Source organism: Pseudorca crassidens, chromosome 11, assembly GCF_039906515.1.
Source record: "Pseudorca crassidens isolate mPseCra1 chromosome 11, mPseCra1.hap1, whole genome shotgun sequence".
NCBI lineage: Eukaryota > Metazoa > Chordata > Mammalia > Artiodactyla > Delphinidae > Pseudorca > Pseudorca crassidens.
Window position 1 is genome coordinate 60,361,093 of NC_090306.1, and position 27,656 is coordinate 60,388,748.

At 38.5% G+C, this 27,656-nt stretch overlaps 1 protein-coding gene and 1 long non-coding RNA gene across 9 annotated transcripts in view; one reads left to right on the top strand and one right to left on the bottom strand.

Annotated features, from left to right (window-relative positions):
- The window catches only part of PTPRR (protein tyrosine phosphatase receptor type R), a 254,815-nt gene that overhangs the window by 211,582 nt on the left and 15,577 nt on the right, over positions 1–27,656 (bottom strand). For all 5 annotated transcript variants that reach the window (XM_067697342.1, XM_067697340.1, XM_067697341.1 and 2 more), the window contains exon 2: positions 21,538–21,836. In XM_067697342.1, coding sequence (XP_067553443.1) covers positions 21,538–21,836 — 299 coding nt within the window. The remainder of the gene's footprint in view (positions 1–21,537; positions 21,837–27,656) is intronic.
- The window catches only part of LOC137202199 (uncharacterized), a 139,862-nt gene that overhangs the window by 65,934 nt on the left and 46,272 nt on the right, over positions 1–27,656 (top strand). The gene's annotated exons all lie outside the window — the stretch shown is intronic.

The following is a 27,656-nucleotide window of genomic DNA, read 5'->3' on the forward strand; positions in this document are numbered from 1 at the left end:
GCTACTTACCCCCCGGTAACCATAAGTTTATTTTCTACATCTATAACTCTATTTCAGTTTTGTAGATAAGTTCATTTGTAACCTTTTTTTAGAATCCACATATAAGGGGTATCATGATATTTGTCTTTCTCTGTCTGACTTATTTCACTCAGTATGAGCATCTCTAGGTCCATCCATGTTGCTACAAATGGCATTATTTTGATCTTTTTTTATGGCTAAGTAATATTCCATTGTATATATGTACCACATCTTCTTTATCCAGTCCTCTGCTGATGGACATGTAGGTTGCTTCCATGTCCTGGCTATTGTGAATAGTGCTGCAATGAACATTGGGGTGCATGTATCTTTTAGAATTATGGTTTTCTCCAGATATATGCCCAGGAGTGGGATTGCTGGGTTATCCCAAATTTTAAAGAAATACTTGAAATGCCAATTTTTGCATAAAACCCCCAACTTAAGAAAAAATGCACTGAAGTGTATTCAAAATTTATCTGTGGGCTGCATCCAGATTGAGGTCTACCAAATTGAAAGTCCTGTTTGACAGCGAGAAGCACAAATCGGCATTGCCACTCACACTCTTGCCTTGAGGAGGGACACGTGAGGGAAACTCTGAATGCGGTATCTCAGGAGATGCTGGGGCAGTCCTGAGCTGCCCAAAGTGGGGTATCATTACCAATGGAGAAATCACCAGGATCAGTGACTGTGGTATGCTGAACAATAGGCCCCCAACGATGTCAACATCTTCCTCCTATGAATGTGACTTTACAGGGCAAAAGGGTCTCTGCAGATGTGATTAAGTTCAGTATCTTGAGATGGGAAATTACCCTGGGTTTTCCAGGTGGGCCCAGTGTCATCACAAGAGTTCTTATAAGATAAAGGTAGGAGGGTCAGAGTCAGAGAGAGTGAAGGAAATATGATGATGGACGGCTGGGTCAGAAGGAAGCCATTGCTAGAAGAAGGCCATTAGCCAAGGAATGCAGGTGGCCTCTAGAAGCTGGAATAGGCAAGGAACCATTTCTCCCCTAGAGCCTCTGGAAGGAACCAGCCCTGTAGATTCCCTGACTTTAGCCCAGTGAGACTTATTTTGGACTTCTGACCTCCAGAATTATATGATGATACAAGTGTGTTGTTCTAAGCCATTATGTTTACAGAGATTTGCTGCAGCAGCCATAGGAAACTAATACAGCAAGATGGAACTTCCCAAAGAGTCGGGCATCCTCTTCCGGTCCAGAGAGAAAGCTGTGGGAGAGTTAGAGAGGGAACTTTATCACAGACTCAGGCCATGAATTCCAGAGCTTCCTGGCACCAAGGGAACCTACTATCTATTAGAAGGCCCTTGACTTTCCTTGCACAGATAATTCTCCTCTTGCTAGAGCCCCAGGAGAACAGCTACCAATCATCTCCAGTCCTGACCAGACCTTCCCCAAAGCCCACAGATGAGAGGGGATGCAGAGCCATATGGTGGAAAAAACACTATCTTTAAAAATCAAACGAGCTACTTTCTGGGTGACAACCTCTGTGAGCCTTGATGTCATTATCTGTAAAATGAGAATAATAATATGACATAGCATTATGAACTAGAGGGATGAAAAGCCTCTACCATAGTGTCTTATGAACAGTGGGAACACAATACATGGTAATTCCTTTATTGTTACCCTATATTCTCTAGATTCAACATTATCACAAGGTTGAGTTTTCTACATATCCTTAGTAAATGGGCAGCTCAATGGAAACAACAACAAAAATCTTTCATTCTGATCTTCGTACTCTATTCCCTCAAACACAGAGGGAGAACAGATGCTTCTGACACTGTGGAAATGGTACATTTACAATACAACCTCCTGTCACTAGAATGTCAGAAGAATGAGAGGCTTCTAGAAAAGTCCACCATGCTTAAGCCATCCTGACAACCATCATGTACAATACACACAGTGTGTTACTAGAGCTTGTTAAAGAAGAGCTTAATTATCGCAGCTTCCAACTATGTGCTTATAGCATTCAGCAGCCTTTAGGCTTTGCAAAGATTCATAGTGACATTTGCACCAAGGTTTTCAAGGTTTATTGCATTAACTGATCAGAGGATATGTAAAGTGGTGTGAATTCACAGATTTGATCATAAAAAAACAGGCAAAGGACGTGAACAAATTTTGGAATGGATTAAAAATACAGCCAACACTTGTAATATAGAGGTTCGGTGGATTTTGAAATCCCAAAACAATGTCACAAACTCAAAAGATTTCAGGAGCCAGGCAGGAAACCCAAGGAGTAAAGGAAGAAGGATGTACCATCTGCAGGGCTAGTACAGACTGAGTTGTAGGCCCTGCTTGAAGTCCTTCCCCTGGGATTTCCATCACATCCCCGGAGCCAAAAGACTCATCTGTGGGCTGACTTCAGTTCACAGACATGGAGCATATGACCCCTCTGACTAATGGATATTTTGCTAAAAAAGTCAACAGTGCCAAACTCAGCCTGAGGGAAAAGAAGGATGTGGGAGCTGTTTGTCTTCAGAGCCATCCCTACATCAAATCACCCTCACTGCCACCTCTTAGGTGTCCACACCCTGTACTTCCCACTCTGAGTTTTCAGATCTCCACTAACCCCAGGCCTGATTTAGCCCAACTTAAAGAATATTCCAGGTCTAGATCACTCTCTTTGTGGGCAAGATTATGTTATTTGAAGACTCATTTATTCCTTTAGGACAAGGCTAGGGATCTACAGCCCCTCACGTACAGCAATATACATCATCATGCCAGGATCGATAAGGCATGCTACAGAAGTAAACAATTTGGTGGCAATATTTGGAAAATTTATATGGGGAATATCTCAGTACCTGAGTATTGCTAGAAATCAAGAACTTATTCACCCCAGATATCCTGGAAATTCAGTGCCATTATTAAATTATCCTCTACTGGTGGAAATGTAGACTGTGACAGAGTATATATTTGGGGGCAGGGATCTCTCTTCACTTCATATCACACCTTGGCCTCATTTTCATAAAGAGAATAATAATGGTCAGTGGAGAAACCTGAAAGAATTCAGAGAAGTAACAATACGAGCTTTCAGAGTGGCTCTTTTAAACTTATTTTTGAAAACATAGATTTCATCTTTCTGAACAAAAGCCCATGGAAATAAATTGAATAACCTGACTTCTTAACTTTGAACTCATATAGATTTTTCATAAAGACCATGAACAGAATTGAAGTGATATGTAATTTTTTTTTAAGTTCACTCTAGTTTTTAAAGGTCATTTATAATGTGGATGTAAATAGACTTTTTTTTTTTTGTCTGCGTTGGGTCTTCATTGCTGTGCGCGGGCTTTCTCTGGTTGCAGCGAGAGGGGCTACTCTTCGTTGCGGCATGCAGGCTTCTCATTGCGGTGGCTTCTCTTGTTGCGGAGCTCAGGCTCTAGGTGCGCGGGCTTCAGTAGTTGCGGCACACGGGCTTAGTTGCTCCGTGGCATGTGGGATCTTCACGGACCAGGGCTCGAACCCATGTCCTCTGCATTGGCAGGCAGATTCTTAACGACTGCGCCACCAGAGAAGCCCCGTAAATATAACTTTATGTTCAGAAACAGTTTTTATTTCATGTTTGTAAAAATATTTACTCTTATTTCTACAGAAGGTCATAGTGGCACATAAAATAGGCTTCACGAAGACAGGTGGGTTCAGTTCACAGACGCTGGAAAGGGTCTGCCTGAGTTCAAATCTTTTCTCCATGACATATTTCCCATCTTAAATGTCTTTTGAAAAAAAGATGGCAGAAACATCCTGATGCCTAACAAGTCAACTCTTCCATTCTTTTTGGGCAAGGGTAGAGGTGTGACAATAAAGATCTCTAAATGTAATAAGTTTGGTAGAGGGCTTGGTCATAGATAGTATCTCAATAAATTATAATAAATTATAATCCATCCAGAGATTCCTACTACAAGAAATACAACACTGAACTTTAAAACAATTTTATGATACCTGACATTGGTGCCTAAAACAATTATTTCAAAGTGTTTTCATATGCATTGATTCATTTGTTCCTCACCAAAATCCTTGTGAGGGAAATGGAACAGACATTAATATCCTAATTTTTCATAAGAAAAATTGAGATTCAGGTGATCTGGTTCAAGATTCTTCAGTCCCTGACGAGCTTTCAGTCTCAAGTGAGCCACCTCATATTTCTGGTCCTATCTGAAAAATAAGTGAGTTAGACAGGTAGGTGGTGTGTAAGACCACTTCCTCTACTAGTACTTGTGCAAATTTAAAGATCAAGTGGTGGGAACAGGCCAGACTTAACTGTGTGGTAAACTGATCAGGCCGCCAACTTGTGGAGCTGAGCTTTGAGACTTTACTCCTCTTGCCAGTGCCTAGATTGTGATGGAACCCTGAGAGAACGCATGCCAATCAAGATGCCTGGGACAGCTGGGTGTCTAGTGATTTCATTTACAAAGAGAAGTGATTGCACAGGAACCAGAATTCTTTTTTTTTTGTTATTTGTTTTTGTTTTTTTAATTTCTTGGGAACCAGAATTCTTAAAACCCATTTTCTTTGGAGTATTTTCATCCTGAAGTTAAGCTGGATGGGAGGGCTAGTCTTGAACAGAAGTCACCTTTGTTGATTCTAAAATCAAACCTAGGGGTAAGACAGGAATAAAGACACAGACCTACTAGAGAATGGACTTGAGGATATGGGGAGGGGGAAGGGTAAGCTGTGACAAAGCGAGAGAGAGGCATGGACATATATACACTACCAAACATAAGGTAGATAGCTAGTGGGAAGCAGCCGCATAGCACAGGGAGATCAGCTCGGTGCTTTGTGACCGCCTGGAGGGGTGGGATAGGGAGGGTGGGAGGGAGGGAGATGCAAGAGGGAAGAGATATGGGAACATATGTATATGTATAACTGATTCACTTTGTTATAAAGCAGAAACTAACACACCATTGTAAAACAATTATACTCCAATAAAGATGTTAAAAAAAATAAAAATAAAATAAAAGCAAAAGGAATTTAAATGATCAACGAAAAAAGTCTTTAAGATAGCCGAAGGATTTTCTGACTATGCATGAAACTATGGAATCCTTTGACAAAGACTCCATTCCCTGGGAGAGTGCTGGGTGTACAGGACCATACTCGGCATGTATTCTCTCTCCTTTTGTGAGCCATCTTCGCTATCTTCTACTGGGGTCATTTGTCTAGGCTACAACTTTACCCTGAGACTATACCAGGGACATGGTCGGGGGAGGTAAGAAAGAAAATAAATGTTCCCAGACACCAACACTCAGGACAGTATAAAGACCAGAGTCTGTAAATTTCAGTGACATGGTGGCAGGATGCAGGGAGAGTGAGTGACAAACAGAGCTTGTCATTAAAGAATCTGTCAGAATGTCATGATGGAGGTGATCACCCTTTTCTAAGCTGGTGATTTGAGGTTATACATTTTTCTTGCTGTGTGATAAGTGGGTTCTGAGGCTATTAATACCCCAAGCACACTGAAAATGGTGTCCAGTGGTTATAAATAATAGACCCCAGCCTTTTAACTGCTGCTCATTAGCTAACTTTTTTGAAAACAAATTTTTCTTAAGAACTGAATAATCACTGAAGTATCAAGCTAAACTCATAAACTGTACTCTTTGGGTCTTCACTGAGAGTTTATTGGCTGATGTTTAAATGTTTAGGGCAAATGCTGTCCTCTGGTTTTAAAGTCCAAACTTTTCAAACATATCAGAGACAACCAAGCAGATAGGGTAGAGGCATGTACAGCCAGTGACAGAGACATTCAGAGAAGTAAGGAAACTCACAAAACTAACAGACTGCACACTGTAATAAAGGAAATCAACTGATCTGCCGTCATCCAGAAAGGGCAAGTTATTCTTGGTAGCTTCTTTAAGAAACTAGAAGTAATAATGAGATATAAATTTATACCTATCAGTCACAAAAATACTGATAACATCGCTGCTGATAGAGATGAAGGGTGGTTACTTAGTACTTATTGGTAGAAATGCAAATTACTACTGTCTTTGGGAAACAAATCCAGCTATATACTACTTCAGTCTGGCAATATCACTTTTGGGAAACTATTCTGTAGAAATAAAAGCACTAGCATGTAGCAGCATATGTACAAAGATGTTTTTATAACGTTATTCATAGGGCCAAAAATAAGGGTGGAAACAATGTGAGTTACCATGAATAGAGAAAGGGTTGAATAAATTATGGTATAACCGCATCATGAAGTAGTATGACCATTGACTAGAAAAGTTTTCCATGAGTATCAGTGGGACAGAAAGGAAAAAAGAGCAAAGAAGTATTTATAATATTATACCATTTTTGTGGAACATAAAATGACAAAAATTCCAATATAGGTATATGTATACATGTACATATATGTGTGTGATCATGCATGTATATGGATATGTATGTATGTGTGGATTATATGAGCATGAAGAAAATAAATAAAAGGATACATATTAGGTTCTTAGTATGAATGACCAGGATAATATGGGCGTTCAACAGAAGAAGATAAAGTGGATGAAGGGAAGGAAGACAGGGGAAGGAAAACACAAAACATACTAAACAAGAATGATTACAATAAAAATAAAATGATTTCTCACTTATGTAGAACTATGCATGCATACGCTTATCCACATATAAAGAAACTAGGGAAAGATAAATGAAAGAGTTAAATGTGCCTTGTAAAAATGACCATGATATATCGTTAAGTAGAAAAAAGAGAGACAGCCACAAAAAAGTTATTTTTAAAAGGAGGCGAATATAAACGTTTGAACACAAACAATTAAAATTTTGTATAGCAAAATACACCATAAAAAAAGAGAAATGAGAATCTCGAAATAAATCTATGCAACCCATATGGCAGACAAAGGGATTATATCTCAATAAACAGAGAATCTACAAATTGTTAAGAAAAAGATAATTAACCTGATACACAAGTAACAAATAAGCTATTGCATGAGAGGAAATCCAAATATTCAACACACATGAGAGATGCTCAGTCTTTTACATGGTCACGGAAATGCAAATGTAAGCAATAACGAGGTGCAGTTCTTTCCCCCACTCCCCAGATCAGCAAAAATGAAAAAGAATCAACAATCAGCTGCTGCTGGAGAGATTTTGAATCAGTCAGGTGTCTTTATACATTACTGGTCAGAGGGCGAATTGCTACAACTGTCCAGAAAATAATAATTTGGTAATATATTAAATACTCTTGGGATAAATAATCTCTCTTTTGAAAATCTCTTATTCATATATATAAAAATACATAAATGAACAATATATACGTATGTACATACTATATGTACAAGCACATATGTGTGTAAATATATACATACATATTATATACACACATACGTATATACGTTCTTTTTTCTCTAAGGGTGTATATTAAAGACACTTATTGCAGCAATTTTGTCATGGCAATTACAAAACACATAAAGAACAACCGAATGTACACTGAATCTGAGGAACAGTTTAAGAAAATGTGGTATATAAAAACTTCAAAATTTTAAATTATTTAGAATTAGTCTTCTGTTTAGAAGAAATAAGTCAAATTTATATCTAAAAGACTTCAAGGTATATCTATGACCTGCTATTATTAAGCAAAGCAAGCTGTAGAGTCTGACCCAATTTTTAAAAAACAATTGAAAACACTATATATGCATTTAAAACAAAGAAATGTGTAATATAAATTTAAAAGATTCACATCCCTACATAATTATAAAGGTAAGCTTCAATTACCTAGAGTATGTGTTTATATGTGTGGAATCCTTATTACCTGATCTTCCCTAATAAATTGGGAATAAATGATGAGGTTATTAATTATTAGGTTATCAATAAGTTAGTCTGCATTTGGATTAATAACACCTTTAAAAAATAAAAGTCTTTTTTTGTAACAGAAACTACTGACAATACAGCAAGTGTTAAGATCCTGACGGCAATTAATACATTATTTTACTTCAGAAAATTCTAGGCAAAAAGAAGGCATTGCATCTGGGAGCATGACAAGAGGTGAACGCAGAGCAGGTGTTAGGACATTCTGGCTGACAGAAGAGATGGTTAGGCTTTCAGCAGATAAGAATAGCAGGTGGGAGTTTCACAAGACAAGGCCAATGGCAACATGAAAAGCTACCAGGAGGTAGAGGTGTGGGCTGGCTGTGACATCCGAGTTGAAAGACAGAACTAGTAATAACGCAGGTTTCCAGGCTCAGAGAAACTGAAGTGCTGGTTGGCCGAACAAAGCAGACACTCAAGAAAGGAAGGTGACGTCAAGAACCCAGGTAATTAGCAATGGAACTTAAGGAGGGTTTTAGTCAGGGCCACCACGTGTGGTTGTGTGGGCTGTGTGATGCACAGCTTCAGGGGATGCTGTTGGCTTAAGCTACAGTGCGAGGGGTACCTCCTAGGTATGTATAGCAAGGCAAGAAGCCCATTACAGTCCTGGGATTTTACCCCAAGATCAGAGTAGATCAGCAACAAAACTGACAACCTGCTGATTATCACCATCACCATCATCACCACCACCACCGACAACATGACTGTGCTGGCTGACATTATGACAATGTGCTATGCTTTACAGAACACATTCACTGGTCCTAGAAAGAGCCAAAGAAGGTAGCCAGGTCAGATATTACAATTGTCATTAAAATGGAAGAACAAAGACTCAGAAATGTTCACTGACTTGCCCAAGATCTCAAAGGTAGTCAGTGGCAGAACAGGCATGTGAACTCCAGACATCGCCTTCTAAAACCATTCTGTTCCCACTGTCTTAAACTGCTCACGATGGGAATGAAGATTGGTCCATGACATTGGGACTGGGTTGAGGTTGGGGCCTGCTGAGCAGTGAGCCAAACAGATCATCATACGCATCGTAATTTTAAAATATGAATTATATTTTCTTATTTTTTCAAACCCAAGGGGTAAACAAATTCTCCTTAGAAGGGGATTTCCTGCTGTGTAGCATTCAGACTCAACTTGTCCATACTGATTTCTATTTTGTTGTAGTGACTATTTGTTTAGACAGAATATATTACACAAAGGATTTATGGCAGCTTACAAAAACACATATAATACAAAATAAAACTGAATAAAAAGTAAGGAAATGAAGAAATTGAATTAGAAGGAAAATGAGTGAAGAAAAGAAAACAACCAGCCAAGAATGAGGTTAGTTCACAAAATAAATAAGGCCCTCAATACAGTTCTCTCTATTTGCTAGAGGTAGATCACAAATTTGGCTCTCAGCTTTTCAGCAGTCAAGAGAAAGAGGGAAACATGATTCACAGCATTTAAAAGATACAATTATAAGCCAGTGGCTCAGGAGAAATACAAGTATTCTTGGTACTAAGACTAGAAAGCTCTATTTTCCATGGTTTCCTATAATGCTAATAATAGCAGTCAGTTTTTATAAGGATCTTACTATGTGTCAGGCATGACGCTAAGTGCTTTGAATGCTTTATCTCCTTCAATTCCCACATGAATATCATAGTATTATTAGTATCATTTTTTTTTTACAAATGAGGAAAATGAAATACAGAGATGTTAAGTAAGTCCCTGAAGGAAACACAATTAATAAGTACCTCATTTGGGATTCCAACACAGTTCCGCGGACTCCAAAGTTATGCTTCTACCACACAGCTTCCATTTGGGAGCTATACCTTGATCCAATCCCTAAGTATCCCTGAATATACAACAGAACCCCTCAAGATCCAATCTAATAGAGTCCCCACCACTTCCTCTCTGCCACATAATTTCATTTTGTTTTCTTCATTGCACTTACCACCATCTGAAATATCTTCAGTTGCTCGACTTATTTTACTGTCTTTCTCCTATCAGAACGTGAACTACACAGCTGCAATGATCTTGTTTATCTTGCCACTCTTGTATCACCAGAGCCTACTTTACTGCCTAAGACATAGGAGGCACTCAATGATATTTCTGAATGAATGAATGTTTCAAGGAGCAGGTATTAGGTGTTCATCAAACCTTTTGCATGTCTGAGGATCCAGTTGCCCCTACTTATTCTCAGTTCCTTCTCCAGTCTCCATGATTTATCTATACTAGTTACTCACCAGAAATATATTGTTTTCTATAACTTGGCTATTTTTCATAATCCAGCTTGGCATAGATTTGATTTTATTCAGTTGATCTTGTAATTTTAAAAATTATGTTTAAGAATAAAGATGATACCATTACTTGTCATACATGAAGAAATTTTAAGACATTCATTTGCCCATAAAAAAATGATTGCTGATTTCTAAAAGTCTACTTTCAAAGAATTTGCATAGAGGCCTATTCCATACAGATTTTGCTATTTGCTGCCCAATAATTCCTATTTAAAAAATGGACCAGGGGCTTCCCTGGTGGCGCAGTGGTTGAGAGTCCGCCTGCCGATGCAGGGGACACGGGTTCGTGCTCCAGGTCCGGAAAGATCGCACATGCCGCGGAATGGCTAGGCCCGTGAGCCATGGCCGCTGAGCCTGCGCATCCGGAGCCCGTGCTCCGCAACGGGAGAGGCCACAACAGTGAGAGGCCCGCGTACCACAAAAAACCAAACCAAAACAACAAAAAAACCAGACCAGTTCTAAGCAACTTAATGGCTTAAAGCACAAAGAACCACATGTTAACTTGTTCTGGTTAAACACCTAATTCTAGTTGTCATGTTTTCAGGCAGGAAAAGTAGTCAAATTCTTAAACAGTGCAGCTTCACTAGGTCAATAATGCTCCCATTATTAGAAAATTAAGAGGCTTTTGAACTATAGACACACGAACACATAGAGAGCCCCAAGATATTCAGAATAAATGAACGACATTCATAAATGCAATCCAGGAAATCTGGGATTAAGACTGTTAGCCCTGATTGTCTTAAGTCATATGTTCAGTGTTCTCTAAGTCCTTCCGGCTCTCTTGGAATCTGTATCACATGGCTGTCATTTCCAGAAAGGGGGGCAAACAAATCTCACAAACATCGCTCCCTGCAATCTTAGGAACTGTCTGTGAACATCTGGCCTATCCCTCAAAAGTAGGTCTCTTTGCTTCTTGTTTCTTGAAGTTTTCTGTTGCTAACTTACTGTTTCAGTTAAATGACTAAATCATATGAACATGTAGGCTAAACTGAAAGATATGTAAAGTTGATGATGTCCTCTTGATTTATTTTTCTGGATTCAGGTGGTCCAAATGTAGCAGACAGGTAAGGAAAGAAGCAACTTGGGCTATGAACAATATCTGGATTATACTTTCATACTTCAAAAAGAAAATTTGGAAAATGTATAAAGTACAAGATAATGACCCATCTCCTCTATGAAAACACAATAATAAATGGCTAAGGTGCTGTGATATTGTGATTTATAATAAGAAAAAATATTTTGGTCTTCATCCACAGTTCCTGGCACCCTCATAGTTTCCTACGTAAGAGCAATGGAAACATCTTTCTTAATTTAGTTTTGTTCCCAGTTCCTGAACTAACTCAAGTCATGAAGGCGAAAGAGGTATGTTTTGTTATTCATAACAAGCCCTTTCACCCACACCTGACTTTATGTTAATGAGGTGACTTTTGGACCACCCATCCCCCAAAAGATGAGGGCACGTTGCCAGGAGAAATAACCTAATGATGAGAGGGACAGAATTTTCAGTCCAATCCCCCAGCCTCTAGGGGAGGGAGAAGGGTTGGAGGTTGAATCCATTACCAATGACCAATGATTTAATCAATCGTGCCTATGTAATGAAGCCTCTATAAAAACCCAAAAGAACAGGGTTTGGAGAGATTCCAGGTTGGTGGAGGTGCTTGGAGAGTGGCTCACCCAGAGAGGGCAGGGGAGTGCTGTGTCCCGTCTCACATAACTTGCCCTTTGCATCTTTCCATCTGCCTTTTCCCAAGTTATATTTTTAACAATAAACTGGTAATCTAGTGAGTAAACTGCTATCCTGAGCTCTGTGAGCCACTCCAGCAAATTAATTAAACCCAATAAAGGGGTCGTGGGAACTCCAGTTTATAGCCAGTTGATCAGAAACACAGGTAACAACCTGGATTTGTGATTGGCACCTGAATGGAAGCGGGGGGCAGTCTTATAGGACTGAGCCCTTACCCTGTAGAATCTGGTGCTCTCTCCAAGTAGATAGTGTCAGAACTGAATTAACTTGTGGGATACCCAGCTGGTGTCGCAGAATTGCTTGGTATGGCAATTCGCCCCCTCTTCACATTTGGTGGCCAGAAATGTCATGAGTGAAGTATTGAGAGTAATGTAGAGAGTAGAGGAGAAACACAGGAGGAATTCTTCCTTTGCTTTTTGGTGTTAGAAGTGGAATTTGCTATAACAGTTCTGGTTCACGAAAACATGTGGTTTGGGAAGGAAAAGGATGAAAGGGCAGGGGATAAGAACCTTTGATTCCTGGGCGGCCACGTGGTCAGCCATGGTATGAAGCAGCAGCTGTGCTGTGCTCATTTACTAAAGATAAAAGTTACCAGTGAGTAAGCTTCATAACTTTGCTTAGGGAGACAACCTTCCAGAGACTTTTAGCTCCTATGTTTTCTTAAAACAAGAGAAAGGAACAAATTATTTCTACCATCTGAGTTACAGGGATCATCTTGAGAAAACGAAGTCATTTGCTGAATGGTGCCAATCCCATCCTGCACCGGCAAGGCCAGATGCCCAGAAAGCCCAGTTTAATTATCCATTGGTAGTTAGATTTTAAATACAGCATTGTGCAGTAAAAAAAAAAAAAAAAAAAAAAAACTAAGAATAATTTATAGGTATTTATGATTAGAGAGGAACAGAGAAAGAAGGAAAGAAAGAAAGAGGTACAAAGTCATTCACAGAGGGTGCAAGAGAACAGTTCTTAACAACTAGCAAACCAAAGGTAATTTTTGGACAAGTAAATATTTGCTCCAAAGAAAAGATATCCTCTTTGTTTATCTGCAGACTCCATTTGTTTACACATTATTGTGAAAAGTTTGGACTAAAAGAAGAGTTTTTAAGGTCTAACGTAATGAGACACAGTACTTTCCATCTTCTTCAATGAAAAGTCCTGAAATACAATATGCTCTTAACAGAACATCCTTTTTTTGTCCTGCTAATTTCTTTGGCTGCTTTAAATATTTCCCTTGCTTGAGATTTAAGGTCTATGGAACACGCATAATTTGGCCAAGTGCAAAAAAATAGATACCATATTACAATTATATAGAGAGTTCATAAAGAAAGTAGTTTCCCTTAAGATAAGCTCCCTAATTCTCTCAATATTATTAAGTAGGTAGTTGCAATGAAAAAAAATACTCTATTTGATATATTCAACATTTATTTCTCCTTCTCAGAATTAGTTGCCTTAACTTACTGAATGTGTTGGGAATATGTCAATACATAGAACTGTAAAATCTATTACACAATGGAATTTTTAGCAGCTCATAAAAGTGATGCTATATAACGATAGTTAATGACATGGAGAAGTGTCCATAATATAAACTAAGTAAAAAAAACTATAAAACCTTATGCATGCAGATTGCATATTTTTATAAAAAATGGTCTACATTCACATATATATAAAAGACCATATAGATACATATATCAAGATGAGATTGTTATCTAACAGTTAAGGATTATTTTTACTTCCTCCTTTTCCTTTGCTATATTTCTAAATATTCTGAAACTCTATGAAAATATATTCCTTTTGGAGTTAAAATAAAAACATTACTAAATATCCAATGTCCAATTAGTATGATCATTAAACCAGTTCTCTTAAGACATCAATCATCCTAATGTTGAGTCTAATTATGCAAAACAAACAGATGTACTACGTGGTCCAGTGTTGAAACTTCACACAGACATTGCCTAAGCTTGACCTCTAGCTTTCCAGAATGTGTTCCAGCATCCTCCTTGCTGCTTTAGTAGCTAGAAATGTAGAAAAGCAACAGATGGTGACAGTTGTGACTGTCAGGATGCCAAGCTCAAGAATGGAATTTCTACTTCAAGATGATTTTGCAGGGGTACAATAATATCTGGAGAATCAAAGCACAAAGTTTTCCAAAATGCAAACGTTTGGGACTTAAAAAGAAAGGTGATTATGTAAGAAGCTCTTATAGTTTAACATTAAGCCTTTAGGTTAAGAAAAGAGTAGAAAGTTAACCAGATACCTGAAGTAGATTACAGAATTTCTTCTTCTAGACTTTCTTAAAGTGAAATCTAATTTGACATTATAATTCATTTTTTATGATGATCTATAGGATGGCCATTACAGGTCTTTCACATTTTAACCTCTGGCTCCAACATGAACACCTAGCTATCGATGACTGTATGTTCAGAGCATGAGAATTTACATTATCATTAGCTTAAATAGAATATAATTCATGAAGTTAAATTTTCTGTTGGGAAAATTTATAATACTTTCCCAAAGCAAACCAAAAAATTAACTTACATTAAACATTACATTAAAAATTAACATGTTTGAGTTTTGAAGTCACACAAATCTGAATTCTGCCTCTAGCACTTTTTTTTTTTTTGGATCCCCGACTCTACTAATTTTTTTTTAACATCTTTATTGGAGTATAATTGCTGTACAATGGTGTGTTAGTTGCTGCTGTATAACAAAGTGAATCAGCTATACGTAGGCATATATCCCCATACACCCTCCCTCTTGTATCTCCCTTCCACCCTCCCTATCCCATCCCTCTATGTCATCGCAAAGCACAGAGCTGATCTGCCTCTAGCACTTTTTATTAAGCAATTAACCTGGAGAAAGTTATTGATTTAGGGCCTTGATTTTTTTTGTCTGTAAATTGTCATCTAATCATGAGGGGCTTTTTTTTTAATGCTCAAACGTTCTTTGTTGACACAATTTCTTCCACCTTTACAATATACGACGCAATTTCAGTAGCCATATGGTTTCAGCACACAGCTACCTCTCCTGAAGTTTACACGAGGTCCTTAAATCCTCATGTTCCCTGAACTTTATAGGTAGAAGTGCATAACAAGCAATGGCATAATACAAAGATTCTCCAATTTTGCTTTGAAGACTGTGACACCTAAACTCCAAGATAGTCCCCAATGATCCCTGCCTCCTGGTATTCATGCCCTCTGCAGTCCCCTCCCCATGAGTGTGGGCGAGACCTAGCAACTCATTTCTAATGAATAGAATACAGTGGAAATGATGGTGTGTGACTTGAAGACGAGGTCATACATGGCACTGTGGTGTCTCTCTCTCCTCACATATTCTGGGGGAAGCCATGTCTGAGCAGTCCTGTGGAGAGGTCCACGTGTTGAGGAACTGAAGCCTCCTGCCAATACCCATGTGAGCGAGCTTGGAAGTGAATCCTTCAGCTTAGTCAAGTCTTCAAAGACTTAGCCCTGCCTGACAGTTTGACTGCAGTAAGCCCTGAGGCAGAACTACACAACTAATCTGCTCCCAGATTCCTGACCTTCAGAAACTATATGAAATAATAAATAGTCCTTGTTTAGAGCTGCTAGATGTTGAGGTAATATGTTATGCAACAATAGACGACAAATACACAGACCAAATCCAAAATGATAAGGTGGTAGGGTCTACAGAAAAAAACGCCATTTTCAAGGTAGACGTAACTACATTTATTTGAAAATCAAGGAAAAGAACTACACATTTGATTGTTTTAATAAAAGTACTACCATATAAAACCATGGCAGAGATTTTTCTCTCAGGCTTTTATATTCATTCCTTCCAGGAACTTGGGTCTAGTGTCCCAGGACAGCATTGGAAGGCATCAGAGTCACATCCTACACTGCAGTAGACTTGTGTCTTATATCCATGTAGTATTTTGGACTTGGTATTTACTATATGGCCCCGAATACCCTTGACACATAATAATTCATAATTTTCCCAAAGCCTGCATTTGCTTCCCATGTTCTGTGAGTTTGCCCACCACAAGCAACTCACTTAGCCTATGTACTAATGTAGCTTTTCTGGTCCCCACCACATAAGCAGTCACTATCAAGAAGTATACAGGTTACAGTGGTTTTCACAGATTTGAAACATTCTTGGGATAAAATATCCTGGGTGCAACAGATTGCCCTAAATCACAGTCCTCATAGGCAAATAGTCTGGGTGTTAGGACACAGCCCAGGTACCTTAATTTTCTCCGGTGTCAGAGTGAATCTGCTGCCTTTTTGGGCCACTGTCAGAGAGTTTAGAGTATGACTTTAGTCACCCTGTTTTTGTACAAGAATCATATTCTTGAGGCCAAGTTGTAAGCTGTCATATCCTCATTATTTCTTGAAGGGGCTATCATGTCTTAGTAAAAACTACAGTCTAGATCTCTGCTTTAGCATACATTCAGCTGCTATCTGGTGTCTATTCTGCCTTTGGTTGTTAATAGTGTCTCAATTTTTATTCAGGTAACCTCCCCTCTCATAAACAGATTATGGGTTTTTAGGGATGCTCTCGGGGTAAGGCATATGGTTTAGGTTTGAGATAATTTGCCTTATTTTACCACCTGGCCACAAACTGTTCAGGGATGAAGTAAGTAAGTAACTTAAATTGGTCTATAGGGATGCTCAGGATATTACTGACAGTTGTGAAAGACTCATTCTTTCCCACTGAATATGAACCTCCAAGGATAAAACTCCAGGAGTTTCAGGAAACCATGATAAGATGAAAAAGAATCAGTCTGAGAATAAAGTCACTCCATGGAAAGCAGAGATGGGAGATTGATCCTGGCCAATTATTTGAGCCCTTGATCAAACTACACCTAAAGCTAGATATACTACACAAGTGTTGTTATTTGAACCATGAAATGTTCTTTAGTTTTGATTGGGTTCTTATCACTTGCTACAAAATATTCTTAACCATTAAGCCTTCCCTGACATGGAAGAATTCCAGGGGTAGTTATACAGCTTAAACTCACCTTTTGGGACATTCACTATACTAATACAAAATTATGATTAAACTAATTTGTCTATTAAAAAACAATTATTTATGCACATCACATAACACACTAAATGCTACAAAATTTATTTACTGTAGCAAAGAAATGAGAAGGCAAGACTTTCAAAGCCCTTCAAACCACATCTAGGAATTATCTGTTTACCTGCAAGATGAAACTCAAAAACTTGGTCAACAGCAGAACCAAGTTGAGGAGAGGCATAAACCAGAGCTCAGGATGTAACTGAAACACAGAGTCATCCAGAGCTTTTGGCTTTAATGGTCTTTGAAATCAACCACTTGATAAAAATCTTTGCAAAGAATGTTTTGTGTCAAAAAACAAGAGAATGTCTGTCTGGGTGATGGTCTGGGTGAGTGGTGAGCAAGACAAGAAGCTTCAGGATTCTAGGAATCTCACAGCGACCATCTCAGGCTCTTGGAGACTCCCCATCATCTTCTCATGTGCTCACAGAAGTCTTCCCACTGCCCCCAAAACTGCCACTCTATCTTCTCTTTTCTCCTCCTTTCTCCTTCTCCCTCTCTTCCCTCCTTCCCTCCCTCCATCCCTCCATTCCTTCCTCTCCTGTCCCCTTCCCTCCCCTCCCCTTCCCTTTCCCCCTTCCCTTCCCTCCCCTCCCCTCCCGTCCTTCTCCTCCCCTTTCCTTTCTCCTCCTCCTCCTCTTCTTCCACCTTTCCCCCTATTCCTTCCCTTTATTTTCCTTCCTTCAAGGAAAGGAGTAATCCATAATCTCCCCATCCTTCATATTCCAAAGCCTACCTATTCCCCAGTTCTCTCGGTTGCAGGTTTTTCTCCTTCATCACTTTAAATATGTCTTGCCAGTCCCTCTGGCTTGCAGAGTTTCTGCTGAAAGATCAGCTGTTAACCTTATGGGGATTCCCTTGTGTGTTATTTGTTGTTTTTCCCTTGCTGCTTTTAATATGTTTTCTTTGTATTTAATTTTTGACAGTTTGATTAATATGTGTCTTGGCGTATTTCTCCTTGGATTTATCCTGTATGGGACTTTCTGTGCTTCCTGGACTTGATTAACTATTTCCTTTCCCATATTAGGGAAGTTTGCAACTATAATCTCTTCAAATAGTTTCTCAGTCCCTTTCTTTTTCTCTTCTTCTTCTGGAACCCCTATAATTCGAATGTTGGTGCGTTTAATGTTGTCCCAGAGGTCTCTGAGACTGTCCTCAGTTCTTTTCATTCTTTTTTCTTTATTCTGCTCTGCAGTAGTTATTTCCACTATTTTACCTTTCAGGTCACTTATCCGTTCTTCTGCCTCAGTTATTCTGCTATTGATCCCTTCTAGAGTATTTTTAATTTCATTTATTGTGTTGTTCATCGTTGTTTGTTTGCTCTTTAGTTCTTCTAGGTCCTTGTTAAATATTTCTTGTATTTTCTCCATTCTATTTCCAAGATTGTGGATCACCTTTACTATCATTACTCTGAATTCTTTTTCAGGTAGACTGCCTATTTCCTCTTCATTTGTTAGGTCTGGTGGGTTTTTATCTTGCTCTTTCATCTGCTGTGTGTTTTTCTGTCTTCTCATTTTGCTTATCTTACTGTGTTTGGGGTCCCATTTTTGCAGACTGCATGTTCGTAGTTCCCGTTGTTTTTGGTGTCTGTCCCCAGTGGCTAAGGTTGGTTCAGTGGGTTGTGTAGGCTTCCTGGTGGAGGGCACTAGTGCCTGTGTTCTGGTGGATGAGGCTGGATCTTGTCTTTCTTGTGGGCAAGTCCACGTTTGGTGGTGTGTTTTGGGGTGTCTGTGGACTTATTATGATTTTAGGCAGCCCCTCTGCTAATGGGTGGGGTTGTGTTCCTGTCTCGCTAGTTGTTTGGCATAGGATGTCCAGCACTGTAGCTTGCTGGTCGTTGAGTGAAGCTGGGTGCTGGTATTGAGATGGAGATCTCTGGGAGATTTTCGCCTCCCCAGGTCTCTCATACTTTGCCCAAGCTAAAATGTTCTTCACCCAGCAACCTATGCTGAACTTGCTGAACTGGAATAGCCTGCATCTGCTTCCACTCTACCATTTTCCCTCACACCCCAGGGTTCCCTCCTTCCTAAAGTGGTAGCCTTGTGGCCTGATGTATATTGATGGAATTCTCAGCACTCATTTGGTTAAAGTCATTTTTTTTCTCCTACCACAGCCTTGACCTTGAGGACATTCATATTCCCTGTATATTGCATTTGTACAAAAATCTTAATAACAGCTTCTTAATTGAACCTCTGGAATATAATTAGAATGCTTTGGGATAAACATTCTAATTGTGCTGTCCTCTCCTTGGAATAAATAAACTGCATATTTTCCTGACTCTAAAAGAAAGAAGATAAAGGAAAAAATTCATTTGTGGACAAATGTTCTTATGAAATGCTTTGCGCCAGAAACTTGGAATCAGGAAAGGAGGAGGGATACATGCATCTTTCATGTTCCTGTTAAATTTTTAATTTTAAAACTCATGGTTTTGATGATGTCAGAAACAAGTGAGAGAGAAAGAAACAATTGATCTCTCCTCTGAGCTAGGAAGATTTAAAAGTTATGTACTTGTATATTTTGGAAGTTGGGAGTGGCTTTTTACTCTGGCTAAAAGAAAATCACAATAATTTCCCCAATTCAGGAAATGGATACTCATTAATACTGCTCATTTTGGTATAAATGAAGCCACAAAATAATTCTTTGGTACCACAAGAATTCTTTTGGTACCATATATTACACACACACACACGTATGCAAACACATATCAATTACTCAACCAAATTCATTTAGCAGCTGAAATATCTCCCTTTCATCATGTACGTTCTATTCCTAAATCTCTTTTCTGTAAAGCATGAACCTTCAAACCCGCTGATACTTGGTTAAATGCTGACCCTCTGCTTTTTTCGAGTAAGCTGAAAATTATTGATTTATTTAAAAATAACTCCACTTCCCTGGTTTTCCTACTAAATCACCATGTGCATAAGTAATGTAAGTGGATTACAGGAAACATTAGCACTAGCAATGGTTGTTGCAAGCCACCAGCGCCATGGCACCGTTAGAGACTAGATCAAGAGAGGTTAGGGAAGGCTAAGCCGCAAAATCGCCCATTGCCTTCATGTCATCCTCACCCAAAAGAAAAAGCACAGCTTCTTCATGAATCTCCAAACCACAAATGAGCTAAAAGTGAAAGGACCTGCCAGAGTTCCTCACTGATGCCTTTTATTCTCCATAATATTAAATTAACTAGACAGTACATGACATTATAAGATAGAACAAACCTCTTGAACCGTAATTCACAGCGACTTTAGGAGTTGACGACTATGGGTGGATGATGGTCAATAGAGGAAATATCTCTCCTGAGCCTGAGCATTAGCACAGGCATATCCAGATACAGCGACATTATTAACATCATTTGTCTTCACTCAATAGACACAGTGCATGGCTTTCACCTTCAGAACATCTGTTACTCGTGTAAATGCAGAAAATTTGTTCAAGTATTTCAGGAAGCCAAATCACCCACATATTTTCTCTTAACAACAGCTCATCTTATGTTCTCTATTTATGATTCTTATTGGCTTACCAACATTTCTCCCCAGACATTTCCCAAGCAAAACTAGAGACTCCATTGCACTTGTGGATGCCCCAAATGATGGGTATTTCTAGATACCCCGAATGATGGCCAGATCATAATAAATATTGAATGGATGCTAGTTGAAAACATCAATGAATGGATCTTTGATTCTCAATACTAAGTGTCCTATATGTAGTAGATTAAAAAAATAAATAAAAGGGAAAAAGCTTATTAATTTTAATTACATTAGGTTTATAGAGAGGTTGCCAAAATGCAAACATGGTTTCATTGAATCATCCTGCCTTAAAAGTCAACATATTTGGTTATGGTTGGGGGCAGAAATGCAATTAACAACCATTTAGCTTGTAGTTTTAATGTGGATCCTCCTATTGTAATTTTAAACTCGAGAGGGACTATAGTCCAAACAGTGTGTCAACCTTAGCATGTGTTTAAACTATGATACGTCCACAAATTGGGAACCTCTGGCCTGGTTACATACCCTAAGAATACAAAAATGGACCCATTACATCACCTTGATTAATAAAAGGTGATGCTTGTTCAGTGATATTAGGAATATTATCCATCAATTACTTCCAAACCATCTTATCTACTCCAGTTATAGAAAACTCTCCTCCCTGTACATCACTCTCTCCCTTTCAGGGTCTCTTCATTTCTTGTAATTTGAGTCAAGTGACCAGAAGATCTTTAATAAGTACTATTTATTTACATAAACTGAGACTCAGGCCTATCTGCTTAGAACAGATTATCACAGAAGTCAGGAGGCTCCATAGGATATGATCCAACATAACTGTAAGGACTTCCTGAAGCAATTTTTTGTTCAAATTATTAAACACCTACTATGCACCTTGCATTGTGCTGTGTAGAGAAGATACAGACAAGGTTTCTTATTTTATGGGCTTACGTTCAAGAGGAAGCCAACAGATAATAATCAAGTAACAAAAAAGAAATACCAGAGAATAAGAAGTGCTATGGTAAATAGTCATTGAGATCCAATGATAACTATTCACCATTAGGTTTTGTTTGTTTGTTTGTTTTAAAGTATCAACCACAGAGGAAACCATCAGATGAGTATCAGTTAAATGCAGTACTTACCACCACAATCACATTTGCTGCTGGGATTGGCAGGTTTTCCACTTCAAGGTCTTGACCAGCCATGGCCAGTAGATTGAGAGATGGGTCATATGCAGGTCTAGGAAATGCTGAATTAACAATTTGGTGGCGTTTGCTTATTTGAGCTTTAGAAGAGGAATGGTAGCTATGTTTCTGTATGTTTTGTGGAGCTATATCCAGGCTCTTCTCAATGTCTTGTGAATGGTGATAAATGAAAGCTGGCTTCCCACTCTTCTTCTGATGAATTGCCAAAAAGTGATCATTATTTCTTGAAAGGCACCCTGAAAGGGGGAAGAAACAGAAACGAAAATCAAAGACCTTATTCAGTAAGTTGAATAGAATATCTGATAAAGAGAATTACCCGTTCTTAGGAAGCTTTAAGGCTTGTGAAGGATTTAGATCAGTTCATCTCCATTTTTGTCCCTGCTCCATTATCCCCGACAATGAGAACACACTTGGTGGTATGGAGTCATCTCAGAGACTTTGGGTGGACAGAAGTGGGTATAGTCAAAAAAGTTCTATTTAAAAGATATTCTAATGCCTCTTTTAGTTAGGAATTTCCTCCTTTATCTAAGCTCATGGTCGTAATACCCCATTGAGCATCTCTTCTTGGATGTCCTAACTGTTCCTCAAATGACAACCATTTATATCATATTCAAGCTTTCTTCCCTTTAATCAATAGCATTTCACACAATTCTTATTTTATACTTCTTTTATCCTACTTATAATCAACTATGTCCAATTTTTAAGATACTTATAGACTATTTTAAGCTGACTAAGGGAAGGAATCTGAGTATATGCATTGTGGTAGCAACTTCCAGTTGTGTAATGATATCCATTCTCTCCTTCTTACTTAGTAATATGGCCATCTAGATAAAGTAGTACATCTCCTTTATTTCTTCTGTTAGGGAAATATCCACTGACTTGAATAACTTTTTCCTATTTGTCATTGGCCACAGGAGGAAACAGATAACATACACATGTGAGTCAAAAGAATATCACTAGGTCAAACACCAATTAGAAAAGTAAGTTTAAGACCTTCTGTATAAGACGATAAGCAGATTGAACAGATCACAACATAGTAATGCCACCCACACTGTCCTAGCGACCCTAGGCACCGCAGATTTCCCCTGGGTATGCCTATGGCAACAACAGCTGTACAAGTGCTGTCCTTAGAAGATTACTTCCCTCCTTTTATAAGAATTCTGGGGTGCCTAGAATTCTCACTGAATATTTATAGTAGAGGAATTGCTAGTTTTTACAGCTTTTTCCATCCATCAAGCCTCTGTGACCAGTATATATTTCTAGCACCTTCAGCAATCCTGTCTTACCAGTATGCTGTCAAATTTCACTTAGAGATAGGAAGACAGGTTATTTTTTCAGTCAGCTCAAGTGCTTTCATCATGATATAATAGTTTGGGAATCACTGGGTCCCAGGGACTTTAGGCTTTTACAGCATTCAAATCACAAATACATTTCACATGAATTCTGAGATAGTCATATTGGGTTGGCCAAAAAGTTCGTTCGGGTTTTTCCTTAAGGTGTTACAGAAAACCCGAACGAAATTTTTGGCCAACCCAAGAGAAACTAGTCCTCATGTCTTCAATCCTGAGCATGCTGAATTGACTGTAATTTTTTTTTTTTAAAAAATCAACCTACCATAATTTGCCAAAGATGATGATTGGACAGTGTTACCTTGAAATGACTGTAAACTTTGTTTCTCTGAATGAAATAAGATTTCCTCAGATTTGGAAATGACATTGTCATTAGGAACATATGTAAATGAATATGGTCCTTCACTGTTAATATTCTTGCAGTTTTTGTTTGTTTGTTTTTTTGCGGTACGCGGGCCTCTCACTGTTGTGGCCTCTCCTGTTGCGGAGCACAGGCTCCGGAGGCGCAGGCTTAGCGGCCACGGCTCACGGGCCCAGCCACTCCGCGGCACATGGGATCCTTCCAGACCGGGGCACGAACCCGTGTCCCCTGCATCGGTAGGCGGACTCTCAACCACTGTGCCACCAGGGAAGCCCTATTGCAGTTTTATTAATGGAGACTAGTGCTAAAATATTTTAGATGTATATTAACTTTCTGACCACAAATGTTTGTTTAGTATTTTACTAAAAGTAATTCACTAAATGATACTGTAGTGTCCTACAGCATTTCTATACTACAGGTGAAGTTTCCTCCCTCCCCTATTAAAGGACTGAGTCTGACATTGTGAAGAGCAACAATGACATGGTCACCTTGGGGTTAAGAAATAGAGCACATGTATTATTTTTATCCTAGTTGACTTTTTAAATACTCCTCATTTAAAGATGGTCTCTTGTTTCAGGAAAGGCATACTGCATACTTGAATGAATTTGGGTTTTTCACCTGAGGGATTGGCTCTTCTACCAAAAAGAGGAATCTATAACATTCAGTAGCATGGCAGCTGTATCTAACATGATAGTGCTATCGAAATAGTCATGTTAATAAAAACTAACATGCAAAAAAAGCTTGCAAGATTCAGGAAGCAAAAAAAAAAACCCATAGTGGGGGATGGCAAAGAATTTCACTAAGAAAGAGAAGCTGCTCAGAAGATCAGAGAATGCAGATTTATAAGGAAGGGAAAAATGAATGAAGAACTGAGAAAATTACACAGTTATCTTCAATCTTTCTTTTTACATGATCTCAGTCACAGAAAACCTTTTCAGAGCCACCTTATGTAAACAGAATAGGTGAGTCCAACTAACAGATGTCTCTTGTGCTAAAATTGGCCTACAGGGAAAGGTAAAAAAATCTAATTTTAAGTGCAGTTGAAACACAACTAACATTTCCCAGCCCTATCCCGTCATATATGTGTGAAAGGACTTAGTCCTGCTTTGTCCTTGAGTAATGAGAACCAAGATGGCAGCACAATATTAGGAACCCCACCATAGCCATTAGGTAAGAAAAAGTTTTCCAAAGTGTTGTGCTTAGATCCCTACATCAGAATTACCTAGGATATTAAGATGCAGATTCCCAGATCTTAGCCTAGAACTACCATAGCAGATCTCTGGATATGTAGCCTACAAATCTGGATTTCTAATTGAAATTTTCTCACTTTCCAACCCTAAAGTTGAGGACCACCAAGCTAGTATCTGGAATAAGTTTTAGTTTTTCTGTCTTCAAACATTACCCCTCTATCATCACCTCCTTCACTTTGACATTATAAATATACTCAAGTAAACATTTTAGAAATGTTAAGATTGAGATGTCTGTTAGATATCAAAGTGGAGATGTTGAATTAGAAATTTAATAAATGTTTAGTTCATGGTTGGAGAGAGAGAGAGATTTGTGTCATCCAATACAGATAAAATTTAAAGTCAAGTGACTGGAGATTGATTGAGAAGAGTATATAGGACAGAACTCCTGGTAGAATTACAATACTTAGTGTCAAGGAGCTGAATGAAATGGAGCCAGCAAAGATAAATGAGAAGGAATGGTAGTAAAGTAGGAGGAAAACCAAGAAAGAGTAGTTCATAGAAGATTAAGGAAAAAAATGTTTTAGAACCTGTATGCATATAGGGTCTTAGACAGAAGCAACTGAAAATCAATCTTATAGTGATGTCTCTAGAAACTAGAATATAAATGGAATTTCCACGTGTTTCCATGCAAGCTAAGTCACACTGAAGACACACGCATAGACTTAAAAAATTACAAGGCACATGGTGACCATTGCCATGAGAGATGGTCAGAAGATGGAGAAGTAGGAAGATTCTTATCTAAGAAAGAATAAATAAAAGAGAAAAATAAAGGGGCCTTCAAAATAAGTTAATTAAAACATCCAAAGAGATAAAAGAGAAAAATAAGAATAAGGGATTTGAGGAAAAGAGAACAGGCATGTTTCAATCCAAGTGGAAATCGTAGAAATGAAAAATATCATAATTGATGAAATTCAATATATGGGTTAGACAGCAGACTAGACACCACTGAATAGAGAATTGGTAAGTTGGAAAAGTTTCGGTAATAATTCAGAAAGCAGCACAGAGAAATTAAGAGAGGAGATAAGAAAAAGAAGGTAAGAGTTTGTAGTGGACTCTTCAGATGGGACTCTAAGACCCATACCTACTGGCATTCATGCCCATTGACAGTGAGCAAGATCTTGCTCTTGACTTACTTCTAACCAACAGGTGATGGGATGTCATTTAGCATTCCTGCTAAAAAAGATGTGACTTCTGTGTTGCTGGGAAACTCCAGCTGACTTTGATGAAGCAAGTTGCCATGTTGGAGAGGTCCATGTGAAGAAGGAGGCTTCTAGCCAAAATCCAGGGAAGAACCGAGGCTCTCAGTTGCAACAATGACTGAGGAACTGAATCCTGCCAGCTATCATGTAAATGAGCTTGGAAGCAAGTCTTTCCTCAGTTGAGTCTTCTCCTAGGAGCCTAGTGCAGGCCAACACCTTAACTGAAGTCTTACGAGACACCTTGAAGCAGAAGTCTCAGTTAAGCCACGGCCAGATTTCTGACTCACAGAAACTGAGAAATAATAAATATATATTGTTTTAATCTGATAAATTTTAGGGCAATTTGTCATGCAGCAACAGGACACTAATGCAGAAAGACTGAGTGATACTGAGGATAACATGATAGGTTATAAAATACCTTTAACAGCATTGAAGACATGAAGCATTAGAAAAATTGAACATTTTACAAGATTTAAGGAGGGAAGTGATATTATAAAATTTATATTTCTCAAAAATTACTCTGGCTATACAAGAAAATGGATTGGGAGGAAGCAAGACTAAGTGCAAAGGTACCAGGTAAAATATTTTAGATGACAGAATAGCCCAGACAAGGTGGCAGTAGAGGGATAAAGCAGAGACAAATTCCAGAAGTGTTAAGACATAGGAATTGACCAAAAAAAAAAGGGGAATAAATTCAGTTATTGAGTTAATGTTGTAGGAAGGAACCAACAGTAGATATTTAAGGATAATTCTATTTCTAGTCAGCAACCCAATGTATGGAGGTGCCCTTTACTGAGACAGAGAAATGTGATTCTGTGGTGCCTACAATATAAAGAAGCAGAAACATCTAGAAAGCAATTATGTTTATGTGGAACTCAGAAGAAAGTTCTGGACTAGAGATAAATACTTAAAAACCATAAGCATAGTAATGGAAAACTGAGTGCCTGAGTGATGAGACTGCCTTGTGGAATGAGAAGAATTATGAGTTTGCAGCAAAGACCCAGAGGAGACCACATTTAAGGAGCAGCTGGAGGATGAAGAAGAAAAATTAGAGATTTTGGAAGTATGGAAGCCATGGGAAGAGTATACCAAGGATCTGTGATTGTCAGTGTCCAGTGTCACTGACAGTCTGAGAGTTCAAACAAGACAAACCTGAACACTTACATAGGATTTACTGATTTAAAATTCATCAGTGGACAGCTGAGCATGGATATTCAGAGGACCAGATTCAACACAGAAAAGGTTTGGGGACAGCATTCTAGAAGCACAAAGCAAAGCACCCTCCCTGTTGAGTCCCTGAACAAATTAAAATAATTTTAAAGGGTTTAAAAGGGTATGAAAGATTCTGAGTCTGGGTAAGATGGAGCAAACACACTCCACCTTGTTGCTTACATTAAATAGAGCTATAAAACCTGGACAAAATGCATAAAACAGCTATTTGAGAACTCTGGAAAGTAAACAGTAGCAGAGGGATTGGGGATGAAGAACAGAATTCAAAATTCCACAACATCAGCAGTAAGTTTACCATCTCCCCCTGCCCCCAGTATCCTCTAGGCAACCCGTAGTGGACACCAAAGTGCAGACAAAGACATCTCCAGGAGAAAATAAATACAACACCATAATTTGTGGGATGCAGTTGAAGCAGTGCTTAGAGGAAAATTTATAGCATAAATGCTTATATTAGAATTTAAGCTTCCACTTTAAGAAATGAGAAAAAAGAAGAGCAAAATAAATGTAAAGTATGCAGAGGAAAGAAAGTAAAAAGTTAAAAGCAGAAATAATTACACTGAAAATAGGAAAACAATAGAGAAAATCAATGAGACAAAAGCTGATTCTTTGAAAAACATCAATAAATTGATAAAACTCTAGCAAGATTGACAAAGAAATACAGAAGACA